The 27,937-nt window shown below is 43.6% G+C and overlaps 1 protein-coding gene across 4 annotated transcripts; it reads left to right on the plus strand.

Moving 5' to 3' along the window:
* Positions 1 to 7,430: 7,430 nt before the first annotated feature.
* On the plus strand, positions 7,431 to 26,807 carry LOC143901831 (unconventional myosin-IXa). Of its 4 annotated transcripts, none has more exons than XM_077414425.1 (15): positions 7,431 to 8,521; positions 9,678 to 10,553; positions 10,631 to 10,935; positions 11,033 to 11,650; positions 11,725 to 12,023; positions 12,089 to 12,348; positions 12,424 to 12,731; positions 12,813 to 13,150; positions 13,243 to 13,303; positions 13,629 to 13,676; positions 15,532 to 16,443; positions 16,512 to 16,592; positions 16,661 to 18,900; positions 18,995 to 20,005; positions 20,262 to 26,807. In XM_077414425.1, exons 3-15 carry the CDS (start codon positions 10,643 to 10,645, stop codon positions 20,357 to 20,359), a joined length of 6,567 nt encoding a protein of 2,188 aa, XP_077270551.1. In that variant the 5' UTR covers positions 7,431 to 8,521; positions 9,678 to 10,553; positions 10,631 to 10,642; the 3' UTR covers positions 20,360 to 26,807. The 4 variants fall into 4 exon arrangements, with proteins under 4 accessions (XP_077270551.1, XP_077270549.1, XP_077270552.1 ...); XM_077414423.1 differs by lacking the exon at positions 13,629 to 13,676 and adding an exon at positions 14,261 to 14,590; XM_077414424.1 differs by lacking the exons at positions 7,431 to 8,521; positions 13,629 to 13,676 and adding exons at positions 8,879 to 9,549; positions 14,261 to 14,590.
* Positions 26,808 to 27,937: the final 1,130 nt, after the last annotated feature.

Below are 27,937 nucleotides of genomic sequence, written 5' to 3' on the forward strand. Positions count from 1 at the left end.
CACGCGCAACAATGCAGAAGTCCGTTCCGGCGGTTGAGAAAACGATCGTCGCTGCTCGCTGCCTCGCTACTGCAGTTCGCGTCCGCGTCGCTCCGCTTCCTCGGGACTCGTGCCGCTGTCAAATCGTCCTCGCGGACGTCGTCGTCGGCGAGCGATGAGGCTACGATGCCAATAATAGCGATACGCTGGCAATAATAGTGATACTGCAACACCGACGCGATCGCTGTACAGCCACCGTTGATCCGCTGCGGCTCGATCAAATTGCTGTTGTTGTCGTTCTCATGTACCACGCGACGGCCGCAGTGGCGAGACAACATCGCCGAGACAGCGTCGCTATGTAGGTCCGTCGTTGATCGCCGTTTTCCACCGACGTTGTGGTAAGCTCGACCGAGCGTCTCTCGCTTCAGGAGTAGCGGCCACCGTGCCACCGTCGTCGCCGCCGCCGCCGTCGTCACCGTGCCTCTCGTTATTATCATAGTAGCTAGGACCGCGGGGGACGTGTCGAGTCGCCGCCGTCGCGCGTCTCTCGTGCTCGTCAGGGGAACGTGCACCACCGACGCCGCCAGACACGTCGTCGCCGTCGTTCCGAGGCGCGACCGGTCACGCGCATTTCACCACGGTGCAGTGAAAGAGCGCCGGGCACGTAAGACAGAGAGAGAGAGAGAGAGACGAAGAGAGCAAGAAGAGAAAATAGGAGAGAACGGAGGGAAAAAAATAGGGAGAGAAACTAGCGAAAACCGCGCGCTCCGGGACCGAACTCGGAGCAATGGATGGATAGTGAGAGAGAGAGAGAGAGAGAGAGAGAGAGAGAGAGAGAGAGAGAGAGAGAAAAAAGGAGAAGGAGAAGGGGACGAAGGGACGAAGAAGATCGGAGGAAGCACGCGGCGTCACTCTTCGAGAATATCTCTCACGTATACACAGAATACCGTTCTCTCTCTCGTTTCCTTTCTCCTCCCCCCTCGCTCGCTGGCTCTTGCTCTTCACGCCGTTTTCGTGTCGACCGCGGCCGCGTAACCCGCACGCTGTGCACTCGACTTCGCTCCGCCGTATACACGGGGGGAGGGAGGGTAGTAGTAACGTGCGTCAGCGACGTGCAGCGTCACCGGAGGGTGGAACCGTGTCGCACGCGCGTAATCGGAGCGCGGTACGCCGCGTTCGCGTGCGCGGTTGGCCGCTCGATCTGTCGCCGACGCCGACGTTGTGTCCCGCTGGAACGTTATTGCGAACATACGCGGACTGCGCGACGTCGAGCACTGTGCGAACGGAGACGCCTCCGACACGCCGCCGCCATTTTGCTACGTCAAAGGGGTGACAGCGCCGGCGCTGATAAAGCCGGCCAGATCCGAGCGACGTCGGAGCCGTCCGACGTGCTGCTCGGTGGCGAGACCACCGTGAACCTCGCCACCGCGAGCCACCCCCTCTCGGGGGTGCGAGCCACTCGCATCGGTCCCCCGTGGTCCTACCTTCTTCTCCTCGCCACCGCCAGCGGAGCTAGCTGCCTTATTTTTCGACGATGCGTTCGCTCGTTTTCAGGGGGTGCAACGTCTTCGGAAATCGTTGCGGACCCGGCCCGCTTCGCGAGCGATCATTTCGGAGTTCGAGGGGAGTTGAATACCCTCATCCGTATCCCCGATTTGCACGACGCTTGAACGTTACTTTTTATGCGGTCGAAAATTCCTCGAGTAAATATTTAAAATGCCCGGCGGGGTTCGCCTCGTAGATTTTTTCGAAATTACATCGCGTAAAACGCACTCGGCCGCGCGTGTTTTTTATAACGTGAGAGGACTGAATTTACCTGTTGGAAGTTGGGTCGATCCCAGCCTCGCACCCGTGCAAGCTAAGTGATCCTAATTAGCGTTGCTGTCGGGTTTCGCTCGAATTTCCGGAGCGAATGCACGTCGCAAACGGGGCGAGACTCGTTTTCGCACACTAATATTAAGAGAGAGAGAGAGAGAGAGAGAGAGAGAGAGGGAGGAGATTAGTCTCGCTGTAAGATGCCTAATTCCGATAACAGCTGCCTACACCGTCATCCGTGATTACTTTACGAGACGCGATGGCGATCTCTCCAGTTACTTCGAACAAACGTTATCCCGTCGCCATCACGAAAGGCTATAAAAAGAAGACCGAAATCGTTGCATGCCGACAGCACGATTGAATTTATGCGCCCGTAACGAACAAAAACTTACTGATCCATATTCCCAATAATACGTGCCCGAAATAATTTTATTCTACAAATAACACGCGCGGTTGCCAGAACGAATAATACGTTACAGCGCGCCCCCGCAGGCTTTCCCAAAATTAGCTAAATTCATGATATCCCGCGCGTAAGTATTTCAGATGGAAAATTGGTTCATTAGGATGCCTGTGTAAACTGTTGTCTCGTTAGCGTGAGAAAGGGTCGTAAATGCGGGGTTGAACGAGCCGTGGCACACGCAACGTCTGGTATTCGGACTCTCTCTGTAAATGCCATCGCGGAACAACGTTATACCACTATCGCCGATTGTAACGTCGCGATAAGAAAATTTTGCACATTGTCATAAAGATACTAGATCTTTAATTAATTTTGCAATCTGCTTCCCATTCAAGTCCGGTGAACGGATTTGTAAAGATTCGTTGATATACATGGACGATGCGACGCGTCGCGAAGCAAGTAGTTACGCCGCGTTACGGCGCGGCGCGTACTCAATAAGTAGTAAATTCCGCTTGCGCGCGACGCGTAAATAGCGAGTTGCGTTACTGACTCGTACTACTGAAGAAACGAGAGAACTACGCTCTCGCTCCATGATTATCGTAAATTTCTTAAGCAAAATAAGATGTACATGTTTCTCTTGTTATATACGTTTGTTGAAAGGTCTAAAAATTGAATAACTCAAATATTTTATTCAGACCGAGAACAGCTAAAATTATAAAGAAGGTTTAAGAAGAAATATATCCGACACAAATTTGTATGATATATGATGATAAAAGCACGTATGTATGCATGTTACGTGTATTCAGATCTCCATAAATTTTACGGAGAAGCTTTTGAATGGAAATTCTATCTGATCTTTTCGAAAAGTTCTTTTCGAAAATTATCAGCGTTGTTATATTATTCTTTCGTTATAAATATTTTGTAACATATTTCAAGTTATAAAAAAATTTTTTTAAAGTAGCTAGTGTGATTATTTTGTTGATTATTTTCCTATGAAAAATTATTTCTTGACGCGTAGACTACTCAGCTATTTTATAATGCGATTAAGCATTAATTATATTTATACGTGCCGATGATCAGATTCTAAATACGGAGGAAAATTCGCGGTATCGATTCATCTCTAGGATCCAATTGCTTCGTCAACGACGTCAGTTCGATGTAGAGCGATTTCATTAGGCCTGGTTATAAATAGTCTTTCATGCTTCATAGTTATCAATAAGAAATGCATCGTGCACGGTAGCAAACGACGTTCGCTCTTTGGACATCGAGGCGCATACCGCTGTCATACATTGCTGTAAGCTCTTTATTCCACGGCAAACAACGGCACTGTTGTATCGGAAATAATAAGACCCGTCGCTTTAAAAAAAAAAAAAAGAACATTCTGAAAATACTGAAACGTTGTCGTAGAGAACTTCGGTGCCATGCGTTTTACTAACTCGCATATCGTGTCTATGCCCACGTACAGGTAATATAATGTCTTTATCAATAACGATTACCGCACGCGGCCAGTTTATAGCCTTTGACATAACGTATTGTGAAACCAACACGACTTCTTTTTATACATCGTGGTGTGGTTTGAAACTCAAGTACACTGAAATACTCGTTGTTTGAAAATTTTATCTCGCAATTACTCGTAATTGATACGTAACTCGAAGCGAAATTGAATCGCGAGCCCGTTAAATAGCAACAATTCCACTGATGAGTTTACGATCGTTGTAATCAGCGTATAGCACGGGACAAACGGTATCGCGCGATGCGAAGCGTGAGACGCATGAATGAACTTTTTATAGAAAGAAAAAAAATAAAAAAGAACAGCATCCGCTCTGGAAACGGTTTAGGGTCGGAGATCGCGGGCTTCAAGTATCGCTGACTCACGGTCTGCAGTCGCGATCGTGAAAGGGAACGACGAAAGAAGAAAACGAGGGGGCGGAAAGGAGGCAGGGGGAACCGAGCCTGTGTATGTACATACAATGCGTAACAGTAAAAAAAAAAAAATGAACGCGCGGAGCATGATACTCGCGATACGCGTGCACGAGTGCGGACGCAACTCGGCGCGCGTATACGAAACATTTATCAAATTGTTGTTAAATGACGTATTCACTAGTCCAAACGTTTTCCGGATATCACCGAGGCCGCCTATCTCCGCCGGAATCGATACAATTATTTGCGGCGATAATGCAAGCCGATTTATGTCACGAGGATGGTGTGTCCACCATCGAGTTCACGACTAATTGAAACGTCCTGTGAAAAACGCTCACGAGATATCGAATAATCTTTCCAGAGACACGTATAATCCGTCAAACCGTTTTTCATGCGCGAATTCCGCCATACCGGCGTTTACACGTTAATCGATCGTGTTAAATGTTGAAAGCGCGAAACGTTACAATAACTCGCATAGAACGTATACATTTTTAGTACGTTCTTTCAAAGCATTTTTCGTCGAAGCCAATGTAGATTTACGCAACATCGAAAAATGTGAGACACGCACGAATATTTATTTCATAAACGCTGGCAGAGATTTAAAAGGTGTGAACCATCAAATTTCAACGACTGAAATCATTTTTCGGCGATAAATGCCAAAATATAACGGAAAAAGCGAATTTGTCCCGCCAAGCGCGATGTTCCATCTCTTTAAACCTTGACATTTATAGCATCCGGCAAAAGTATACGTATCTCATATTCTTCACACTAAAAAATTTGCGTCGGTTTGAATACAAAAAGGTGCGCGTCGCTTCTAATAAATACCTTGCCGGACTCGCAGAATCGACGGAAGACTCGGGAAGACCCCACGTACGACGGGAAGGACGACGAAAGAGAGATACCTGCAAACAGATACGTTCAGTTTAATTCGATGTTGACGTCTTTATGGAAAAACATTTAAATAACGTAGCGCCGATCCACTTTTTATACAAAACGCGATTGACCGATGCAAAATGTGCCAGCGGTCGTATAAGCCGTATATCGATCAGCCCTGCGCCGACGACGCGCCACTTCCGTTAATGCAGACGCCGCTCACGCCGCGCCGGCCGGGGAGAGAACGCCGATATATACCGAAATTCTCCGTGTTACACACATGGACCATTAATACTGAGCGCGTGGCATTCCGTTACTATATTCCGAGATGCCTATCCCGACGATGAAGGCTAGTCGCGGCGTCGTGACATCCACCCGGCCATCGATCACATCAGATAAATTACCTGCCGCGCGTTCTCGAGCCCGTATATATATACACACACTCGGTCCAACGGACAGATCGAGGCTACCGGAGAATCGTCCGGGAAACGAGACGCTCTCTCGCACTCGTCCACACGCGATAAATAATTTAAAAATAATTATAACAATTTACGAGGTAACGTAATAAACGTATCTCCGTAATTCGCGAGTATATATATATATATGAATACCGGCGATCGAGCTTTTTGAAACGTACATATAAAAGCATTGCAACCGTAAATTTTGCATCGCTCGATTATCGCGTCGTAATTGATTGCCGGGCGGTGTATAAATAATCCCCTCCTCGCCGAACGCGGCGTTCGTTGCGACGCGTGTCAGAAATAAAGTGTGATATTCGGAGTGCGATCGCGCGTTTCGATATTCGAACGCGTTTTGCGCGCGCTCCGAGCGGGCGCGGAGCACCCCTTTGTCGACGGTTTTCTCTTAACCCCATTCACGGTTGACCGGCTACGCCCGGGCCGATTGCGTTATAAAAAATGCACGAGCCCGCCCGCCGTCGAACGGGCCGGATAAAAAGTACATGTAACGCGGACGAGATATGAACCGCGCGCTATATACGATGAGCCGCGAAACTCGCCAGTTTGAGGAAGACGTTTTGCTCGAGTCTGCTTGATCGAATATCTATATATACCGCCATATTGTGAGAAAAGGGAAAAAGTAAGAAGAGATCGATCTAACATGGAATTGAGAGAAGAGCCCGGCGGCGAGAGTCTCCTCCGATCAATTCTGACTCCGCGCTCGTTTACGCGCGATCTGATGGTTCTCGTATATGCGATAAATATACAGTAGCATTTCGCAATATTGTAATGGACAAACCGTTTTAGATTCTCCTGACCGCTCGATCCCCGCGATCGCGCAACTCTGCAACCGCGAACCGCGAACTTGTTGGCGCGTCAGCGTCGCTACGCCGCCGATCGCGCTCTCTCGCGGTCGATCTCGGCGTCGACTACCGCGTCGGTAATCGAGAATCTCGATTCGCGCGCGCGAGATTCGATTTGAATGTACATACACGCGAACGGCGAAAACGAGAGAGAAACTTGAGAGTGGACGGTTTCACGTTTGTAATACGTATACGCTTACTTTAATTTTTTCTTTTATACTTTATTTTTATCCTCTTCTCTCTCTTTTGTATATAATTTTTCTTCACGTTACGAAGAAAAAGCAATAAATGCGTTCGATAAAAATAGAATACGTAGCATATATCGAAAGTGTTATATAAAAAAAAAAAAAAAGTGCATATATATAAGTGTTTGATTCGAGCAAAGCCATGTAAATTAATTGTATGCACAATCGTGTAAAATAGATTCGAAAGAAGAGAAGGAGATGGCATTGGACATAAAAAAAATTATTTTCTCAAATTTAAACGCTTGTGAAAAATTAAATGGATAAATAACAGAGGACTCTCGGGGTAATGAAATTAATAAGTGACGAGTGAAAAGGGGCTTTGAGAGACTGCTGAGAATACGTGTTACAATGCGGTTAACAGTGCGTAAGGTTAACGTTATATCGATCTTGAATAACTAATCGAATACATAATTACACATCGTTGTGCGTTAATTCGTAAAAAGCGCTAAATATTTCGAAAACATAACAGCTCAAGTGTTCCATAACGAATTATTTATTTCTCATAGGAAATTATTTTGGGACAGAACAGAGCCTGTAACATGGCGCGTTACCTGTTGGAAATATTCCTGGACTGTTCACTGACCATGTAATTCAATATCCACGTTTTGTACATACGCAGAGGCGCCACTAGACGGAGATATTTCACCGGGAAACGCGGGCATGTCCATTTCTGCCAACGCAGATTAACTTTAATCTCGGTTTAACTTACTGTTCACCCCTTTCTAGTTGTAAGAAATAAAAAAGATGAAAGGTAAGTTAAACCGAGATCAAAGTTAATCCGCAATGGATAGAAATGGACATCGGACTTCTCTCGGCGAGGATCATGTCGCGCGCCTGCGCACGAAGGACTTTGTCACGAATACTTTCGAGTCGATAACGACGTCGTGACATATCGGGCGATTCGGTGCGATTACGCATCAATTCAACCGACACGTCGAGCAGAATCGATCACGCTCGTCCTAAATCGCGTCATCTTTACGTCGGGCTGACGGTCGTGCCGTCGAGAAAGAAAGGAGCCGGAGCGGCGACCAAGCAGCAGTGACGGAGTTTGACGTTGACGAATTGACGGAGATCGGGAGATTGCACAGGTTGGAGAGGTTTCGCCGTGGCGACGACAGGCGGCGCTGAACGCCGTCGGCCGAATGACGTTCGCACGGCGGAGGCGCATCGGCGACCGTGGTCACGTCGCCGTGGCCGCCGCGACCAATCGGCGGCCGCCGGCGCGTACCACGTGACCGAAAAAATCGAAATGGCGGACGTATCGGGACGCAGGACCCCGTGCGGTGACGAAGGACGATAAACCTGGGCAAAACCTGGGCAAGGGTCCCCCGTCCATCCGTGGCGATCGGTGAGACCGTGCGTAAATCCTCGCGGCGGGCGAGCGTGCTATCTCGCGAAGTGTCGCGCGGCCAGGTGGAAACCCGCCGCGACGCGACGCGATCTTGAGGTCGTCCGCGGGCCCCGCGATCCCCAGGCCGGTCCTCCGGTGCGCGCTTGACGGATCGATCCCGCGACACGGTCCACGGTGCCCCGCGATCGACGACCGCGCGCGGCCAGCAGCGCGCGTGTGACCGTGTGTTTACCCAAGTGTCAACCCGCCCCGTATTGTACGCGCGCGTGTCCGCCGTGTGCCCCGCGGCCGATCGCTCGTGAGAGACGGTGCCGACGGACGGTGGCGCGGACGACGTTGGCGCGGCGCGCGTCAAACCGCGGGCGCGTCACACCCGGCCGTTCGTCGATCCATCCGCGCGCACGGTCGTCGGCGACGCGAGGAGTCCGCGGAGGAACAAGCGGATGCGAGAAGGGGAGAAGGCGAACCGAGTCGGGACCTCACGAGGAGTACGAGGACAATACAGCGGCTCTCCTTCGCGCGGCGACGGCGGCGGGCAGCATGCCCGAGCGCACCGCGCGGGCCCCGCTGCTCCCGGAGGACGATGCGCCCCAACGTGGATCCCGCGACCGACGGAGGAGGTAAACGGCGACGGACGCGAAAGTGTACGGGCACTCACGCGTGCCTTCCTTCGCGGTGATATCGCACGGCGCGGGCGCCCCGTGCCCCGTGTGTGATTCAGCTTCTGCCCCCAGAAACTCGCCGCGACGGTTCACGGGCGCGGTGCGCGCGGTTTATCGCGTTGACGTTCGCTCGGCCGTCGATCGGCGAGGCACGGTCCGTGACCCGTCGGTCCGCACAGCGGGGGACCCCGTGCCCCGTGCGTGTCCCCAAATGTCATACGGCCGTCGACTCCCCCCCCCCCCTCCCTCTTCCCTCGCCGTTCGCCGTGCGAGCGGTGCGAGGAAACGAACGATTGCGGTATCGCGGAAACGCTAAATACCGCTCGCGGCATTCCTTTGTACGAGCGTGTACGAGGCGCGAGGCCGCTCTCGCCGATCTCGAGAGAGAGAGAGAGAGCCCCTGGACCGCGACGGAACGCCTCTGCCCGTGTATTCCTGGAGGAAGAAGGGGGGTGCGGCGGTGTGTTTTTCTCGCGTTCGCGCGCGACGGCGCGGTTATTTGCGTGCGCGCACAGTCCCACGGTCTCGTCGGAAAAACCGTCGTCTCCGGGGTAGAAGTGAGATATTTTTAAATTCGACCGTGCATCGTGCGTCTCATCGACGTTCGCGCGGGCGCGCGCGACACGTGCGTGCGCGTCCCCGAGAAGCGCGACTCGCAGTAGAGGATCGCGCGCGGTGGCCGTCGCCGAGAGAAAGAGAGAGAGTGATCGGGGGGAAATAAAAAAAAGTTCGATTATTCTTATCCGTTCTTCGTTTTTAATAGCCGTTCCAATAGCCGCCTCCCTCCTACGCGATTCGCGATGTGCGTTCTATCCTGCGCTCGTTTAAAATAGAAATGCGTCGCACCTGTTCCATTCGCGTTCCCGTCGCGCGCCCTGAGAGGCGCGTTACAACGTAACTAAAAACCGGGATTGGTTTATTTTATACGCGTGTGACGCGATTCCTCGCTGGATCAATTTTTGCCGTTCCCGTGGTGTTGAATTGAGGTATTCAGCTTAAATGTAACCCCGATTGAAATGATATTAGACGTTTAATGTGATCCTGCTTTTTCGCGCCCTTCTTTACATTAATGTGTTATATATGCATTTATTTATTTATTTATTTATTTTTTCAGATAGGACACTTTTGATTTAGAGAAAACTTTGTGCAATAGACGGAAATGATAAAGCAGCACCTGTGAAACTATTGCAATAAATATGCTGAAATACTCAAGAGGCACGAGAATATTTACAATACGCTGAAGACCTTGGATTTTTGTCGGAACGAGGAAACTAAGTTACTGCCTACCAACAATAGCACACCCACGCCTGTCACCCGTTCAGTGAATGTTGTGATAATAATTTAATGCTGTCGGAAAGGCTCCGTTTGACAGTCCGGGCTAAGCGCATGATGTTCAAATAAAGCAGGCTATTCTACGACTCTATAAATACTCTAACGCTTAATGAACAAATCAGGAACAAGGACCTATCGAATTGACTGAACGTATAAATCTATTGAAAAGAAAGAAATAATTTCAACGACTCTATTTTATTACATTAATAATTATTAACGGTTGGAATACTCTACGATATATTGAGAAAGACCTAGAAATAATTTTGAAAGGGCTTTAAAATTTCTTATTGATATGTTTTATGACCACGAGAGATGCAAATTTTTATTTTATATCACAGATTTATTTTTAAAACTTCAAGTTGATACACGTTATTAAAGTTGATCACCTCTCAAAATCTCGAGCCAATTGGCAAGTGTATTTGGCAAAAGTAAATGATCCCAAATTGTATCAAAAGTATGGTAGAATTAACGCGTGTAAATAATCGTAAACATTGACGTTGTATTGTTGCAAGCTTGTAAAACAAAATGTATAATAATTATTTTAAACGCTTAAATCAGTGGTTGTACATAACGAGTAAACAAGAAGAAGGGGAAACAACGTATTTTAAATATTATATAGATGACAGAGGACATACTTGCTAACCCTCTTCGATACAAGGTATGCCGCTATAATAAAATGACTTAATTTGTATAGTAGATTATCTTTGTTTATTTTTATGTGATCCATGATCTCAGGGTTAAAAAAAAATGGACAACGGTGGGTCTGGAGTGGTGCAAGTATTTGTGGGCGAATGGAGCCCTGAATATGAGGCGCTTTCCATTAAAGCCACGAAACAAACTTCGTCAGCCGAGATAGTGGAATGTATTATTGAAAGACTCGGACTGGTGGACGCTTCTGTTTCGAATGGCTACGAGTTAGCGGAAGTGGTAGGGAATTCTGTTGGGCAGGAATGTAAGGAAAGGAGACTCGGCCCGGCTGAGTGCCCCGTAGCACTAATGTTACTGTGGCCAAAAAATGATACTCGGCAAGAATATTACAGGTCTGTTATGTTTGGATATAATAATTACGTTTTATTATATTAGTCGCTTGATTTAAGGCGATTTCTCACGAAACAATTTTCATGCTTGATTTTTCAGATTTTACCTACGAAAAAAGCAACCGGACTACTTGTGGTCCGACAGTAGATTTCCTATGGATCCTCAACTTTTGAAGGACTATTTTAATAGATTCCTTTATCAACCACGTGACAAGGAATATCCAGATCTGTGTCAGCTTCCAGATCTGAACGAACAAACCCTATTGGATAATCTGAGGGCAAGGTTTTTGGCTGGCAACATATACACTTATGTCGGCAGCATACTAATTGCCTTGAATCCATTCAAATTCTACCCTATCTACAATCCGAAATATGTCAAGTTATATCAAAACAGAAGGTTGGGTCCGGACATACCTCCTCATATATTTGCCATAGCCGATGCAGCTTATCATTGTATGCTTAAGGAGAAGAAGAATCAGTGTATCGTTATCAGTGGTGAAAGCGGTTCTGGTAAAACGGAATCAACGAATTTTTTGTTGCATCACTTGACAGCGCTTAGTCAAAAGGGTTCACATGGCAGCGGTGTGGAACAGACAATACTCAGCGCTGGACCAGTTCTAGAAGCATTTGGCAATGCGAAAACGGCCCACAATAACAACAGCAGTCGCTTTGGAAAATTTATCCAAGTAAATTACAAGGAAAATGGAATGGTCCATGGGTATGTTCTACGGTAATAAACATTCTCTAAATATAAATTTTAAAATATAATTTACATTTAAATGCATTTTATAGCGCTGTGGTACAAAAATATCTTCTGGAGAAATCAAGGATTGTTTCTCAAGGACGAAATGAAAGGAATTATCACGTGTTTTATTACCTATTGGCTGGCGCGAACGAGCAAGAGAAACAGCTGTTGCACTTGGAGAGCTGTGATCGATATAATTACTTAAATAAAAGCGGTTGCTACGGACTGGAAAATATCGACGAACGACATGAATTCTCGAGATTAAAACAGTCTATGGAAATGGTGGGCTTTACAGCGGAGAAACAAAGGCGACTCTTCGCAGTTCTGTCGGCAGTCCTTTTGCTAGGTAATTGCCGAATTACCTAGCCATACCATGTGTGTCGCTAAAATAACTCTGCGTTCTTGACTTAGGTAATGTTGAGTTTCATCCAAGAAAGTCGTATCATCATCATGACGAAGCTGTAGGCGTTAAAAATCCAGAAGTAGTTGCATTGATATCGGAGCTTCTCCGAGTGAAACAAGAAACTCTGTTGGCTGCACTCACTGCCAAACGTGCGAGAGCTTCCGGAGAGACTTTAGTTATTAACTATAGGCTTCCCGAAGCGATTGCGGCACGCGATGCCATGGCAAAGTGTCTGTACGGAGCTTTATTTGATTGGATTGTGCTGCAGGTAATAAAAGTGCCTGTAAACAACTATGATTATTAACTGCGCGACACTTGAAATAATTCATATCGCTTATATCAGGTGAATCATGCCCTGCTTTCTAAAAAAGATACTCTCAGAGATCATCAAGGCAATAGTATAGGTGTATTAGATATATTTGGCTTCGAAGATTTCAAAACATGCAACAGTTTCGAGCAATTGTGTATCAATTACGCGAATGAGCAATTACAACATTACTTCAACCAACATGTTTTCCAATACGAACAACGAGAATATAGAAAGCAGGGAATTAGATGGACAGACATAGGATACAGCGACAACTCCGGATGTCTCAATCTCATCGAAGGAAAACCGAGTGGTCTCTTGTGTCTTCTTGATGACCAGTGCAAGTTAGTATTATTTCTTGAACACATTGTTCTTTCCGAAGTTTGTGAAATATGTTTCGAATATTTGATTTTATTATCTTGCAGCTTTCCTGGTGCGACAAACGAGACGTTGCTACAGAAATTTAACTCTGTGCATAAAGATAATTCATTCTATGAGGCACCGCAGCGTCGAGAAGCGGCGTTTGTTGTACGTCATTACGCCGGTGCGGTCAAGTACCAAGCAGCTAATATGAGAGAAAAGAATCTAGACTTAATGCGACCCGATGGCGTAGTTGGAGTGTTGAAAAATTCCTCCCTTGCTTTCGTGCGGGAGTTAGTCGGCGCTGATCCGGTTGCCGTATTCAGGTGGGCCATACTGCGGGCCTTCTTTCGCGCACACTTTGCATTTCAAGAAGCCGGTCGAGCACACAGACATGGTAGAGGTAGATATTAAATTATGACACGTTGTTTGAACATCTTTAATGCATCGATTAATTCAAAGAATTAATTTAAAAATATGTGCCTTTTCTTTCAGTCGATGGAACCAAGACGTGTGTACAAAACAGGTACAGAACACCCAACGAGAATTTAATAAGGTAATATTTAAATCTTTTTAGCTTTCTAATTAAATAACGTTTTTTCTATATATGAACGATAATAAAAGAGTACCAAACGCTTCTCTATCTGTAACCTATATATAACAAAGCAAGATATAGTATTAAATTGAAAATTGTGTGAGAAGAAAGTGCTTGTTGCGCTTGTTTTTTTGGACATGTTTGATCTGTATATTGTCTCATCTAGTATGAATCTACGTTGTGCGTCAATAATACATGCATCACGCTCTGACAAAGTTTTGGTATTTATAAATTAAGACGAATCTATTATATTTATATTGGCCATATGTCTTTTATCCCTTTGTAGCCATCTTGTGACGTTGTCGACAGTCAATCTAACTATTAACCGAATTGCGTAAGTGGTCTTTCGATCCACTGTATGTGTAATTTTCGCAAATGTTATATTTTGTTGATATATTCCATGGATTTACAACAAATTAAAGTATATTAATATATTTGTGACGATCAACTTCAGCTTTAAATAATTTAAAAAAATATTTATTCTGAGTAAATTTGTAAATCCATATATATTTTGCTCCAAATATGTGTGTCTACAGATTTTATTTTGATTTATGTTTGCACCCCTCGTGTTAGCCATAACTAGAATGCAATTTCCATGACATTTTCATACAATTACATTCTATCATTGTATGTACAATGTTCTTCTTGTTATTGTATCTGGGCATGATTTATGACGCAAAACTGAATTTTCTTTTATACAGTTCATATCTCGATCATCTCATTTTTTCTACTTTTTGAATCATTCATCAATCAATGAAACATCCCTGAGGAATGGATATCACATATATAAAGCTCGGTACCCGCGACCGAAAAAAAGCATATTAAAAATGAACAACCAATTATTTATAAACGATAATTAGTTAATCGTAAGGAATATCGTCGGTCGACGAAATAATTAAGAACTAGAAAATTTTTCAGTTCACACAAACATACTCGCCCACCAAGTTATCAGAAGCAACGCAGTGTATGTTTACCACCGGCCACTACTCCTTCTGCTACATTATCTTCTATACAAACCGAAAACGACAATATAAACAACAATCGTCTATCGTGGCCACAATTTAGAAACATTAATCAGACGCAACACCCGTCAAACGTTGCGTCGTCGAAGGGTGGTTACATATTAAGGGGCAGGGAAGACCAGTCCCATAGTAATAATAAATTCAGACGAGATACTCACACACCGCTAGAGAGGGTGCTTCCAAAAGACGAAGCAAACGTCATGGAACGCGCTAATCAGATTGTCATGTATGTAAAACGTATCTATTCGATATACTCATTTAATAACGTAATTTAAGCTACAGAGAAAAATTACTGATCTACACCAAGATTAGTACGTGCTCCATAGCAATTCCGGGTGGTGATGGGTTTATTTCTTGTAGGTAATAGCATTTTCGTAAGCCATTAATAGTCAAAATTGTACCCCGTGGCTTTATCCATTTATCTTAACTTCTCAATGATATACCGCTGCATACCTTTTGATAATCAAAGATCATCATATATCATCATAGAACCATTTCTCATTATGTGTAGTCTATCGCCAATCTTGCAGTTGTTCTCGATATATTTAATGATGATTGCTGCATGCTGAGTGTTTTGCAATAGTTGTTTAAAAAAATAATTTTTACAAATTACAAATTGCATATATCTTATTTGTAACTACTGTTATGACCATGAATAATTTATAACCTAGGATGCAAATGTGACATAGAATATGAATTAGTTTTATTATAATTACAAATTAAAAATAATGTAATTCTACATTAGTATTTCATTTATATCATTATTATAACATTCATCTATCAAATATTTCTACATATTACCCTTAAGCTTGCTATGTTTCTTACTATATCTACTTATATTATACTACATCAATTTTCTACTATGCCTTATTTCATATTTCGTATATTAGATATATTTTGTGTATTGGACAAACATACATTTTCGATACTTGTAGATTTTATAGATCATTGCTGACTAGATTGTAATTCCTTCTCCTGTGTATATATAAAATTATTATCAAAAGCGTGTGATATATTTTATATATAATATATATATTTGTGTATATATATATATATATATATATATATATATATATATACATGACGATATGGTAAATCATAACAGGAGAACGAATATCCATCATGTAACAACGAATATTACAAATATTAGCATCGGAATGTTTACAGGAAAAATAAGTCATTTCGGCCGAGGGAACGTGGCAAGAAAGGTCTGAAAAATCTGCAAACTGTAAAGACACTCGCAGGAAGAACTCAGAGTTACGGTACTGGACCGGGAAAAGCCAGAAAACAACCTATGACTGTTTCCGCACAATTTCAACAGAGTTTGCATAGCCTGATGGATACTCTGAATCAGGCAAATCCTTTCTTTATTAGGTGTATTAAGAGTAACGCTAATAAAGTGCCGAATGAATTTGATGAGGAAACGGTACAACGACAGCTGCGCTACACGGGCATGTTGGAGACTGTCAGAATAAGGCAGGCCGGTTTCAACGTGCGATTAACATATGAGGAATTTATACAACTCTATCGAATGCTACTTCCTAAGGGTCTTCTGAGCTCGCAGTCCGACGTGAGGGACTTCCTACTGACTCTCAATCTCAACAGAGATAATTATCAGTTGGGTACTACCAAGGTCTTCCTCAGAGAGTCCGAAAAGATCAAACTAGACATTGAACTTCATCAACAAATCATAACGAGCATTACCACCATACAGAAATGGTTCCGCGCTTGTTTGGAAAGGAGGAAGTTCCTTAGATTAAAGAATGCCATTGTACAAATACAATCTTTCTGGAGAATGGTCTCAGCACAGCGACTAGCTCAGGTTCTTCGTGCAAGAACCGAAGCCGCATTACATATACAAAATGCTTGGAGAGCATACAAACAACATAATTGGTTTAAAAAGCTGAAGTCATGCGCGATTACTTTCCAGGCATACGTCAGAGGAAATAATGCCCGAAAAAGATTTAATGAAATGAAAAGACGAAAAAGACTTTTACCAGACAAAATTCAAGAAGTCAAAAGAATTCAAGAATACAAGGAACTTATGTATGATAGAGTGTGCGCCAAAGATAGCGAAGAGTAAGTATAACATGCACATATAACACAATATGAATAACGACTTTATATTATTTTATTTTAATGTACAGGTTTACGGAAGATCGAAGTCTGACAGAGTATGGTGAATTACCTCGAAAAATAGAATCTCAAAATCGACTCACGTCACCAAGGTAGGTATCAAAATTTGAATTCCACAGTTAGAGCGTTTACAAAAGCTTATTGATTTATCTTTTTATAGGAGCGATAATGCGTATCGAGACAGCACTTTGGATACAAATATCTCGTATTCCAAACGAAAGCTCATTCCGAACAAGCGAATTTTGCACGACGCAACGTTGAAGAATACCGAAACCTATCATTTCGACGAGATAACGGAGCGTAAAAGTAGTCTCGAGAGTTTGACTAGTCTGAGGAGTTACGAATCTCAAGCCAGCGTCAACAGTTCTGAATCGCAAGAGAATTCCGGCTCGAGACCCGTGCCGAGTACCAGGACAAAACGCGGTGATCATTCGCCGGCGGTCGCATCGAATGTAAATCTAACGTCCAGTCGACTCTCTTCGGTGAGTAGAAGAACTGACAGTTCCTCGACGGGATATAGCGACGGTGAGACCGAAAGCGAAATACCGAGCGCCGTGCAAAGTGCTCCACCTGTTTTCAACACGAGTCCACCGTTCGTCAGTTCGCGCGACATGAAGTATCACTCCACCAACGTAAATCTGACGCACAGTCCGAATTCGGATATCTGGCGTCGTAGAGTAGATTACTCGCCCGCCAATTACAGCGACTACTTTATGTCGGTACCTCAGAAAGCAACTGTTACCCGTTCTCCGAACGTTTCTCATTACAAGAATGTGGCGGATAGCGTTTTTGAACAAGCCCGACCGGAGAAGCCCAACGAAGCAGCGAATTATAATGTCAAACTCGACACGAGCGATCGCTTTGTTCAGATGGAAAGCTTAGCGAGCAGCAAGCAACAACGTGGACTCAATGACAACAATGTAGCTAATGAGCGAATGGAAAATGTTCCGATATCGCCGACAAAGCGAGATCATACCAAGCACGGATCTGCCAAGAATATCAAAGATCTTAGCTATTTGCGGCGACAAAACTCGGAAGGAGATACTGCGCTGAAAGCCGTAGACGTCAACGATGACAGTGCTTTGAAGAACACTTTATTAAGAGGATCATCCCCAAATGAAAAGAACTCACGTTCGAAGGAGAAATACGAGCCAGACGTGCCGGTGAGAAACGCAAGACGAAATAGACCTTCGAGAGAGGTTCAGTGTCGATCTATGGGCGAGAGCATAGTCGAAGCTAACACGGAAACGCGAAATCTGCTTCTTGGTACGATTAAGGAAAGCGACTTGAATAAAACGACGAACGTATGGTCTCGAAAAGATTATCCACACGAGACTGCTTCTCGGTCCGTTACGGATTGGCCCATGAACAAGAATGAAGCTACATACAAGGTGCAGCAGCCCGGTAAACGCATGAGATCTAACGCGATCACGACTCTCGAACTGCGAAGGAGAAACTCCGATCCAGCTACGAAAATTTCGGGTCTAAGTGAAGATAAAATAGGACAGGATACCAGCTCGAACGACCTGAAACTCGCGCCTGGTATGGATCTTCTTCAATGGAAAGGTAACAATCAATCAATGTTTACCTTGGCCGGCCATCGTTTCCGAAAAGTGGCGAGATTTGCGAAGGACGACGTATGTGTGTGTTGCCATGAGAAAATGGACGCGTTCGTGACGCAAGGCTACAAATGTGTCGACTGCAAGCAGCTATATCATGTCAAGTGCATTCAAAACGGCGGAGTACTAAGAATGCCGTGCTTATTGGCCAACAGACGGAAAAATAGAAAACCACCGCGGACACCGTACGATACTACGAAACAAACAGTCACGTCCAAATTCAGTCTAACCGGTACTTCAGCCTTCTCCGATAGCACGGACAAAATCATTTCCGATGCCAAGGAGTTAGCTCTGATGCAAGACTTTATCACCAAGAAGATCTACAAAATGCAGAGTCAAGAAGAGGGACGGAAACCGAGCGAAGTGGATCGCGTTTTCAAGCATGCTCTTAGGAAATTCAAGGACGACCTGGTGATCACGTATAGCGTCGCCATACAGCAAGGCGTAGAGGGTAACATCAAGTACACCGATTTGATCGCCAATTTTCTTCACGTTATGGAAACTGTCTGCAAGCAAGAGAACACGAGAGAAGATTTCCCTGTAACGATGGGCGTGAATGCGTTCAGAGGTTTCATGAATGAATTCATGGCTATGGTTAAAACTGAAGCTCTCGAAAAACAAAGCAAGAGCAAACGGAAGAAGGAGAAGAAGCGGAAGCAGGAAGAGCCCATACGACATGGCAGTCACATGTTCCAGTTGACCATTATCAACATACCCACCGCTTGCGAAGTCTGCACATCTTTCTTCATGTGGCCTATTGAACGAGGACTCGTGTGCCAGAGTAAGTAATCTCCATTCGCATAATAAATCCGTTTTTTATATTTTTCCTTTTCAACGATTATAATTAATTGCAATGTATATATTTCGTTTTTTAGATTGTAAATTGACATGCCACAAAAAGTGCTACATGAAGGCGTCAGCAGAATGCGGCAAAGACGGTTCTCTGTCTGAAATGAATTCGCGCAAAGTATTTGGTGTACCACTGTACAAGTTGGACTGCGGTGACGGCAAAGTACCACTCGTGGTAGATCGACTGATCACAACTATCGAGATGCACGGTCTCTATACCGAGGGCATATACAGAAAGAGCGGTGTCAGTTCCAAAGTGAGAGAACTCAAAATGAAAATGGACGAGGGCGACTTAGAGAAGGTGGATTTCGAGAACTATCAAGTGCATGTCCTAGCTGCGGTGCTGAAGAGTTTTTTCAGAGACATGCCGGAACCGCTCTTGACCTACGAATATTACGACGACTTTCTGCACGCGGCAAACTTGACGGATCCACACGATCGAATCAGCACGCTCTTCGCCATACTGAAGAAATTGCCGAAACCGAATTACGATCTGATGGAACGCTTGATTGTTCATCTGGCGCGAGTAGCGCGACACGAGGAGGACAATAGAATGTCACCATCGGCTCTGGCCATCGTGTTCGCACCGTGCATCCTCAGAACAAACAGGACATTGCCCGCGCAAGATTCTCTTCAAGACGTGGGCAGGCAGACGCGTTGCGTCGAAACGATTGTGCAGGAAAAGCTGAGAGTAGTCAGAGCGACGCTAGCGGACATAAATACTCTCGAGTCAGCCTGTCACACGGCGACACATCGACTCTCCAGTTTACGATCGTCCAAGATCTTTAGTCCAGAAGAGTTGAACGTGGCCGCCTCGACCGCTGCAGGACGGGCAGCTGCGATGGATCGCGACAGGGATCGAGGAGATGAAGAGGAAGCGCTACTCGTTGATCATATACAAGAAATCCAGAAGGAGAAGGCCCTCTTGACGTCTACTCTACCCAGTTTAACGAGAGCTTCTTCAGACGACGATCTTCTCTTGTCAGCCACGGATCTAGACGATGGATCCCTCGACGATCTTCTCCCATCTTCCGCTGGTAAGTACTTTCTAAGAATTGATTATAATTGTGCAATTTAATCAACAAATTTTCCAATAACGTTATTTATGTTGGCAAAGATTTATAAGAGAACTATCAAGAAATCATGCGTTTAATTACTTCATTGTTTTACTGAGTGATTGACTTCTAAGACAATTATTTATCATCAAATCGACAAAAGGTGGTTAAGATAGGTACTAAGATAGATATAGATAGGCTTCTAGGTTTAAGATCTTTTTACTTTTATTAATCACAGACGGACTCGTAAGGAAGAAGCCCGTTCAAAGGCAAAGTTCAGCAGACAATTCGTTTCCAACGATTATCAATATGGACGACGACATGGTAATGGTATGAATAGCGTCCACGAATAATGTTAACGCGCATTCTGAATGATCATAGCAATCTGATAGATGATGCGAAATATCGTATTAGGACAGAGAATCAACAACTTTAATTGCTGGTCTTTTCAGCCGATTGTTAATGTGTTGAGACACCTTTAGTGAACGCATTATATAGTTCTCGTAATTTGTTGACTCCATAAAAAAGAAGATTTAATTGTGCGACTGAAATAATTCCATTCTCTTATCGAAGTCAGTAGAGATATCTAAAACTCTTATTTCGTACAATGTATTAGGGAAAAAAAACTGCACAAATTTTAACTTACAATTAGTCGCATGATTTTATTCGCAATGCATTCCTTTCTTTGAAGACTGTCGAAGTATTTAGGCGCAACGTTTCGTTCGTCTGTAGATCCTAAAAGAAACATTATTAAACACGCCGCTTTACACATTTTAAATATAAGAGAGGAAAGCACAGAAAAACTAGAAAGTATTTAAAGAAAAGCGTACTGCTCTTTAAAAAAAAAATATATATATATATGTGTGTATATATATATATATATATATATATATATTTTTTTTTTTAGAAATTTCTGCTTATCAAAGTGATGAGGGAGTCATACCGAATTACTTGTTTTTACAAATTTACGTTCATAAAAATGTAATTTATTGTTGCACCGTGTTGCAATTCTCAGTAAACATTCTTTTTTACGGAGAATCTTTCTAATATGTGTAGAGAGAGAGAGATGCGCTGTTCCTTAATAACTATTTGTATAGCGTTAGTAGATCTGTCACTTCAAAATCATCTCTTCCCAAAGGATCTACTTGTCACGTTCGAGTAGAATCGATAATCGACCGCTTTGTGAATTCCTGTGCGAGATGTTTTTACTATATTTCGTTACGATGTCTAACGACGATAGCCGATTTAAAACGTTAGGTTTAGGCGCAGGAATTTAAGAGACGACCAAGAGAGAAAAAGGAAACCAAAACATAGTTTGTACATATTATGCAATATAACAATTTCGTAATAATTTGTTATTATTGTTGAATTTACGCGAGAGACATTTAACAAGATTATATTTCTACTGTCGATATTCGTTGTAGGGATAACCACGTCGTTATCGGGTCTCTACCGGTTTTAGTTTCTTCTCTGGATCGATTTTTACTTAACGCGTTTTTTTTCTCATGCTCAGATGCGTCCCAGAGACATGTGTGCGTATATGTAAATAAAACGCACATTACATACAAGTACTTATGTACATAACAAATTCGCGCGCGCGAGACTAATCAAACTTGTTCGCTCGGAATTTATTGCATTTTTTTTAAATTTTGTTTTAATTTATAATATATATATTATATATACATATATGTATGTTACTCAGTGTGTCTTAGATCTTTATTGATTCGTTTTTCACGACTTTGCCACGCCGCGCCGTCTCCTTCGTCCATTCGTATACGAATTCGTAACTCGTGCCACTTCGTGCGCAATAGCCTGACGATTGTGAGAAAATCGACAATGTGAAAGGAAAGGGGTGAAAGAGATTTCGATCTCGCGTAATAGAAGTCTCTATCCAATAAGGATAATCAGATCAAGTCCCCACTTACGTACCACGAACTTAATTGAATTCCCTTGCGAATTAATAGTTACGCTTGATGATGATCCCGGATAGAATTGGTCAGTGAATTGAGTTCTACCTTTTATTTCTTTTCCCGGCTTCGGTTAGCAATCGAGTATAACGATATTTTCAATTATAATGGATACAGCGGATGTGGATAGAAAATTTATCATTACGGCCGCGAGGGGGTGACCTATATAAATTTTTTATTCATTATTTCTGATCGCATACATCATACGTTCTGTTGCATCCAATCACCAAAGACTCGTACGCGCAGTTGTTTTTTCATTCCTGTATTTACGTCAATCCCCGATAGTTTTTTTTTTTTTTTTTTTTTACTTTGCGTGCATCGTCCGCTTTTTAATACTGAAGCGTCCTATATTTTTAATTGCCTTCGCGTAATACTTTAAAAGAATGAAACTTATATTTCCGTCCTTTCTCGACTCTACAATTACGTTTGTGCCGCAGGTGAATGTTTTAAGTTTCGCGTATCGGCAATCGATGATGTGGTAAGAACTTCTTTTCCCGTTCAATTATATCCCGTCTTTGAGTACTGGACTATGCGCGACTTTTATCCGGATAACTTTTAGGATTAAGTCGAATAATTAAAAAAAAAAAAAAAGAAGAAGGAAAAGAAAAGCAAGAAAGAGAAGCGTTCGTTCTTCCAGAGCATCTTTTTTTCCTCAACTCGCAAAGAACCCATCTCTTCGCGTTTTTGCATTCGTTTTAAGAATAATCGACTCGGCGATGACGAGTATCCAAGCGATTACCGTCACGTCAAATCGATCCTCTCGATCGTTTTAAACGGTCTCGGGAAACGGGACGACTTTAAATTGCCTTTTTACAATCGATAAGTTTTACGAAGTGTAGCTAAGGTAAATCGTTATGAAATTGTCTTCACTTTGCGTGGGGGGGGGGGAGAATAAATCATAGTGTTATGTAAATGTAACGTTACCTTTCTCATCTATAAAACCATGACATCGTGCTCGCGGTGCACAAATGACTTTAAGCGAAGCGGAACGATCTTAACGAAAAAAAATAAAATTCATATACTATAATAGAGAATACCTATATATATTTTTGTTACGTCCACCGAATGAGAGTTCTAGTGTGTGTCGTCCTGCGTTAACATATATTAATCGCGAGTGTTAACGCGCTGGTTTCACCCGGTATGCGGTCTGTTGAGAGAATCTTTTTTCTTTTTTACTTGCGACTATTGTTTCGTTGAAGTGTTCCCCGACACACACGCGGTTGACTCAAAGTTTGATTTCACTCGGTTCTTTTTTTTTTTTTTTGCTAGTCCGTTGTTACGACATCGAGATATATCGAATTGTTGATTGATTTCTCTCGTCTGATGTCCTGCGAATAATAACCGAACAATCTATATTCTTCGAGAATTTTACCAGACAGTGGACAGAACGTTTATAATAATAGATATTGTAAATCTGCAGATTACTTCGATGTAACAGAACTGGGTTAGTCGCGTAAGATAAAAGGAAAGAAATAAGAAACTAATTATCGTTGTATATGTAAAGTACCATCTACACAAGCACATACGCTTCTTTACTATGGAAAGTGCTTCGCTTTTGTGATCCGCTCGTGCGAGAAATACCGCGATGCCGATATCGCGAAACGAGATTTTTCCTCGACGTTCCTTCTCTCTAGCGAAAGCGAAAATCTCGAACGGCCGTACGAATAATGAAATTGCAATAAAAAAAAAAATCCGCGCCTCTTTCCGCAGGGGACACTCAAAGTTTCCACCAGCGTGTCTAATTAAATGTAATTAAGAGCCTACACCAAATATATTTCGTCGTCGCAAATTCGGGATTTTCGCAACCGCGGATACATCTTATCCGAAGACGTAAGGACACGGTCGGTCGTATAGTATCGTAAGGGCAGCGCGCAACAACTCTTCATGACAATATCGTTCCGCAGAAAGTCGCAATTTCCGATATACCCCACGCAGCTGCTGCAATGACGACGGCGATTCTCAACGTCCTTTTCTCTCCCTCCCGTTTCACGCTCTCGTGCCATCTCTCTTGATCTGCTTCGCGCGTCCTATCTTCTCAGCTATCGGGAATCGAGGCAGCGAGCGTGTACGCGCATCGCAGACATATGGGAAACCGAACTGAGATCGGTGCTGCGCTACTCGGCCGAATTTTCGAAATACGCTTATTATAAATATAGGGAAAAATTATACGCTCGCTGCTCACGTAATTCATGTTCGATTTCCGTTCGCCAATCGTTCGAAGCTGCATCGATTTTTCTCCCGGAACATCGCCGACCGATGGTGAGAATATTCTTGCGCTCGAAATCTTGAACGCTAAAATAAATGTGTTACACAGTTGACGCGGGTGTCTTAGAAGAGAAAAGAAACTCAAGACAAAAAAGAGAGAGGCAAGAGAGAGGCAACTGGAGAGGATAGTATATAGTTCACGATAATCATTGAGATGTCGCGATATTAATGCTCTTCCCTGTTTGTATCTTGACGTTAAATCTAAGGACGACAGTGAGCAGGACGTCTGCCGATTCCTCGAGTCACGGATATCGCTATATAGGATGTTTTATATCGGAAAGTATATATTTTCTTGTATACTTTGTGCTTATGAAAGATCGACTTTACTAAAGCTTAAAGTGTATTTTTTGATTATAATCCGTCTAAAGCTAAATTAAAATTAAATCAAAATTGTTTAGGGCCGTAGCGACGAGATGTAGACACCATACACATACACACACACACACACATCCTGCTCGTTATATTTATATATGTGTGTAGCCAGAGTGTACACTTAACAATAGTATACATTAATCTTGAACGAACGAATATTCCTTGGCGAAAATTTTTCCCGGGTATCGTAATCCATTATATAATTGTTCGTTACAATTATTTATAAATTTTTAATGTTGGATATCTCGGCGCGACCTCGGATTTTAATTTCCGCTAAGGAAAACATCGAATACGACTTTGCTTGCAAAATAAGATCTACGCACTCTTCTTGGAATAATATGTATACATACCATTTATTTTTCTTCGAACGAATGTGTATGCGTGAAAGATATATATATACATATAAACATACTATACATATCTGTATATGTATATATACATTATCGTCGTGCCTCCGTGTGAATAATGCATATATAAAAGAAAATATAAATATATATATATACACACATAAATATATATATATATATATATATATATATATATATATATATAGATACATATGTGTATGTTGCGTGTGTGCATGCGTGTGTGTACTGTGTATTGTAGGCATTCGCAAAAATGCTCGACGGACGACAGCGTCATTTCTCGCACGACAGCAGGCTCGGACGAGGAACGACGCGAACCACGTGCACGATGGAGATTATAGACTTTTATTTATACAGCGACGGAACAATTTCGAGAGAGATACACGTGTGTGACGCGGTAACAAATTGCACGAAGAGAGAAAGCGGAATATTTTTTCTCGACTCGTTAGATAATAGCTCAAATAGATTTCTGTCTGTGTGTCTCTCTCTTCCTCCTTCCCTCCCGTTCTTTCGTTCATCCCTTGCGATTTTCACTCTGTATTTTTTTTCTTTGCTTTGCCAATCGCGATCTACACTGCGATTCACGCGTGGCGAATCGCTCGGCTTTCCGGTGATCCGTCGAAGGTAGATTTTCTCCTCGCAATTCGTATGACCCTTCAAGCTCTTTCTCTTTTAACCCTCTTTTAACCCTTCTCTTTTAAACTTTTTATTTCGTTTGTCTTCCTCTTTTCACGTTCGACTGCTAATAACCTTTTGCACCCTAATAACCGAGAGTCACCGGTGAGTGAGATACCGTGGAATAGATCGTGCGCAGGGAGGGACGATTCGATGGGAACTTCGACGACAGAGGCGGTTTATGAAGCGTAACGTTTATCTCTTTTTTTTTTTTTTTTCATCCCGGAGTATCGACGCGGAATGTGGTGAGTTTGTGACCCGTCACAGTCCACGCGTACGCGATCGCGCGTAATTGTACGGAAATCGATACTTCAGGATCAATCGGTGACACGTACGAGCGTATTCATCTTCGGGAATAATAATTTCCGCGAAGAACAAAGAGCTCTTCCTCCGGGGCTTCGTCCTTCGTTGATCGTCAAAGAATCCGCGCGGAGGCTCGGAGCGCCTTGGCTCGGACACGCCGAAGATGAGGGGTCGGGATCGCCGCTAAACAGCGGCGGCGGCGGCGGCGGCCGATGGCAAAGACCGTCGAATCGACCGTTTCGCGATGGAAAGCTTTATTAACCGATCGTTAAGTCAAAGAGAAGAAGGTAAAAAGAAGGTGAAGAAGGAAAAAGAAGAGGAGGACGAGGGTTGATCTCTCTTCGCCTCCTCGCTTCCTTTTTCGCGCGACGAAGGAAGACGGATCGATCTCCGGTGTCGCGGGTGGGAGACGTATCGATCGTCTTCGATTCGACGTAGCGACGTAGCGTCCACAGATCAAAACTAAACGGAGATTAAGAAGGTGTCGAGAGACCCCGTTAATTGCGCTAATCACGTATGCGCGCGTTACTTTCTTTTTTTCTTTTCTTTTTTTTTTCTTCTTTTTTTTTCTGAGTTCGAAGATTTACCGATTTAGTTCACGAGTCCCGCCGTCTCGTTTTACTGGGTATGCCTGTCGGTGTGTAAGTGTGTCCTCCGAGTGTGTATTCGCGCCAGTGGCGTGTAAGGTCATGTATTGCTGGCGTGGGAATGACGGTGCGCGAAATCTACTTCTTCGTGATCGATTGTAATTTTATATAATATTTGTAAGACAAATTAAATATTATGTACAGCATACCTGACAGTAAATAATAAGTATCTACCTTATATCTCTAACAAGAGTTTGTCGTTTTTCTTTTCAGGCACCTAGACTAGATAATTGGATGATGGTAAATTGGCGGTGGTGGAATCGATACGTCGAATCGACATCCCGTCACGCTTATAGTCGCTCATAACGTTAATCTTTATTATTAAATGTGATATGAAAGCGCTCGTAATCCGCGCTTGGGGGGGGGGGAGAGGGAGAGAGAGAGAGAGAGAGAGAGGGTACCGAACATTCAGCACGCCGAACTCGTTATTATCAAGTCCGCTATTAAGCTAACGCATATCGTATGATCTAATTAGGATTTCCATCAAATAGCGATTGTGAATTAGCACCGATAGATTGCCTACTGTGATCATTCCCCGACGATATTCATTGCCTAATTAGATGCCGCTTGCGCACGTTCGTTTGCGCCTATTGAAATCGGTACCATTCATGTAATCGACAATTTTAAGCCGAAGTAATAATTGACAATGAAGTGATTCTCGCAACACAAAACGATACGCGTGACACGTGGTACTGTTAATTGACTCCAGTAAACATCCGGAGGGGTCTACGTTTATCTCGTGACCGCGTAAATTGATATCCATTTTTAGAAAGTAACGTTCTAAATCCCATCGCATTTCGAAGCGAAATACGAAGCAGGCCAATTAAGCGTCGGCTGAAATTAATAAGCTCTTGAATCGGTTTTTTTTCTTTAATAGAGCTATTTATATCTATCGACGATTCCTCCCGCCCAATTAAGGACGCGCCGCTCCCTCAGATTTCTGAGGGTGGTTTGCGGTCGAGGGATGGAAGAAATTCTGAGCACCGCCGGCGCTCCAGAACCAAAATCTCGCAACGACGACAGAACGAACGGTAATGTTCCCCGACCGACGAACAGAAATGAAATTCCGGTGATTTAGCTGTTCGAATTCACGGGCGCGCGAACACACACACACACACACACACACACACATATATACACAATCCGAGAGCGGTAAATTTTCCCGAAAAATGGTCCACGCCACTTCTTTCTCCGGTACGTGCGCCGCCCTTTTTGTCCTTTCAGTTCTCCCCGATCGACTTCTGTTCGTGAGGTTGATCCCTTTTTATTGGCACAGACGAGGCTTTTGGTTTTTCCGGCAATTTCCCTCCTATTCTCCTC

The sequence above is a fragment of the Temnothorax americanus genome, unplaced genomic scaffold (assembly GCF_048541705.1).
Source record: "Temnothorax americanus isolate GAGA-0224 unplaced genomic scaffold, ASM4854170v1 Scaffold36, whole genome shotgun sequence".
Classification (NCBI taxonomy): Eukaryota; Metazoa; Arthropoda; class Insecta; order Hymenoptera; family Formicidae; genus Temnothorax; species Temnothorax americanus.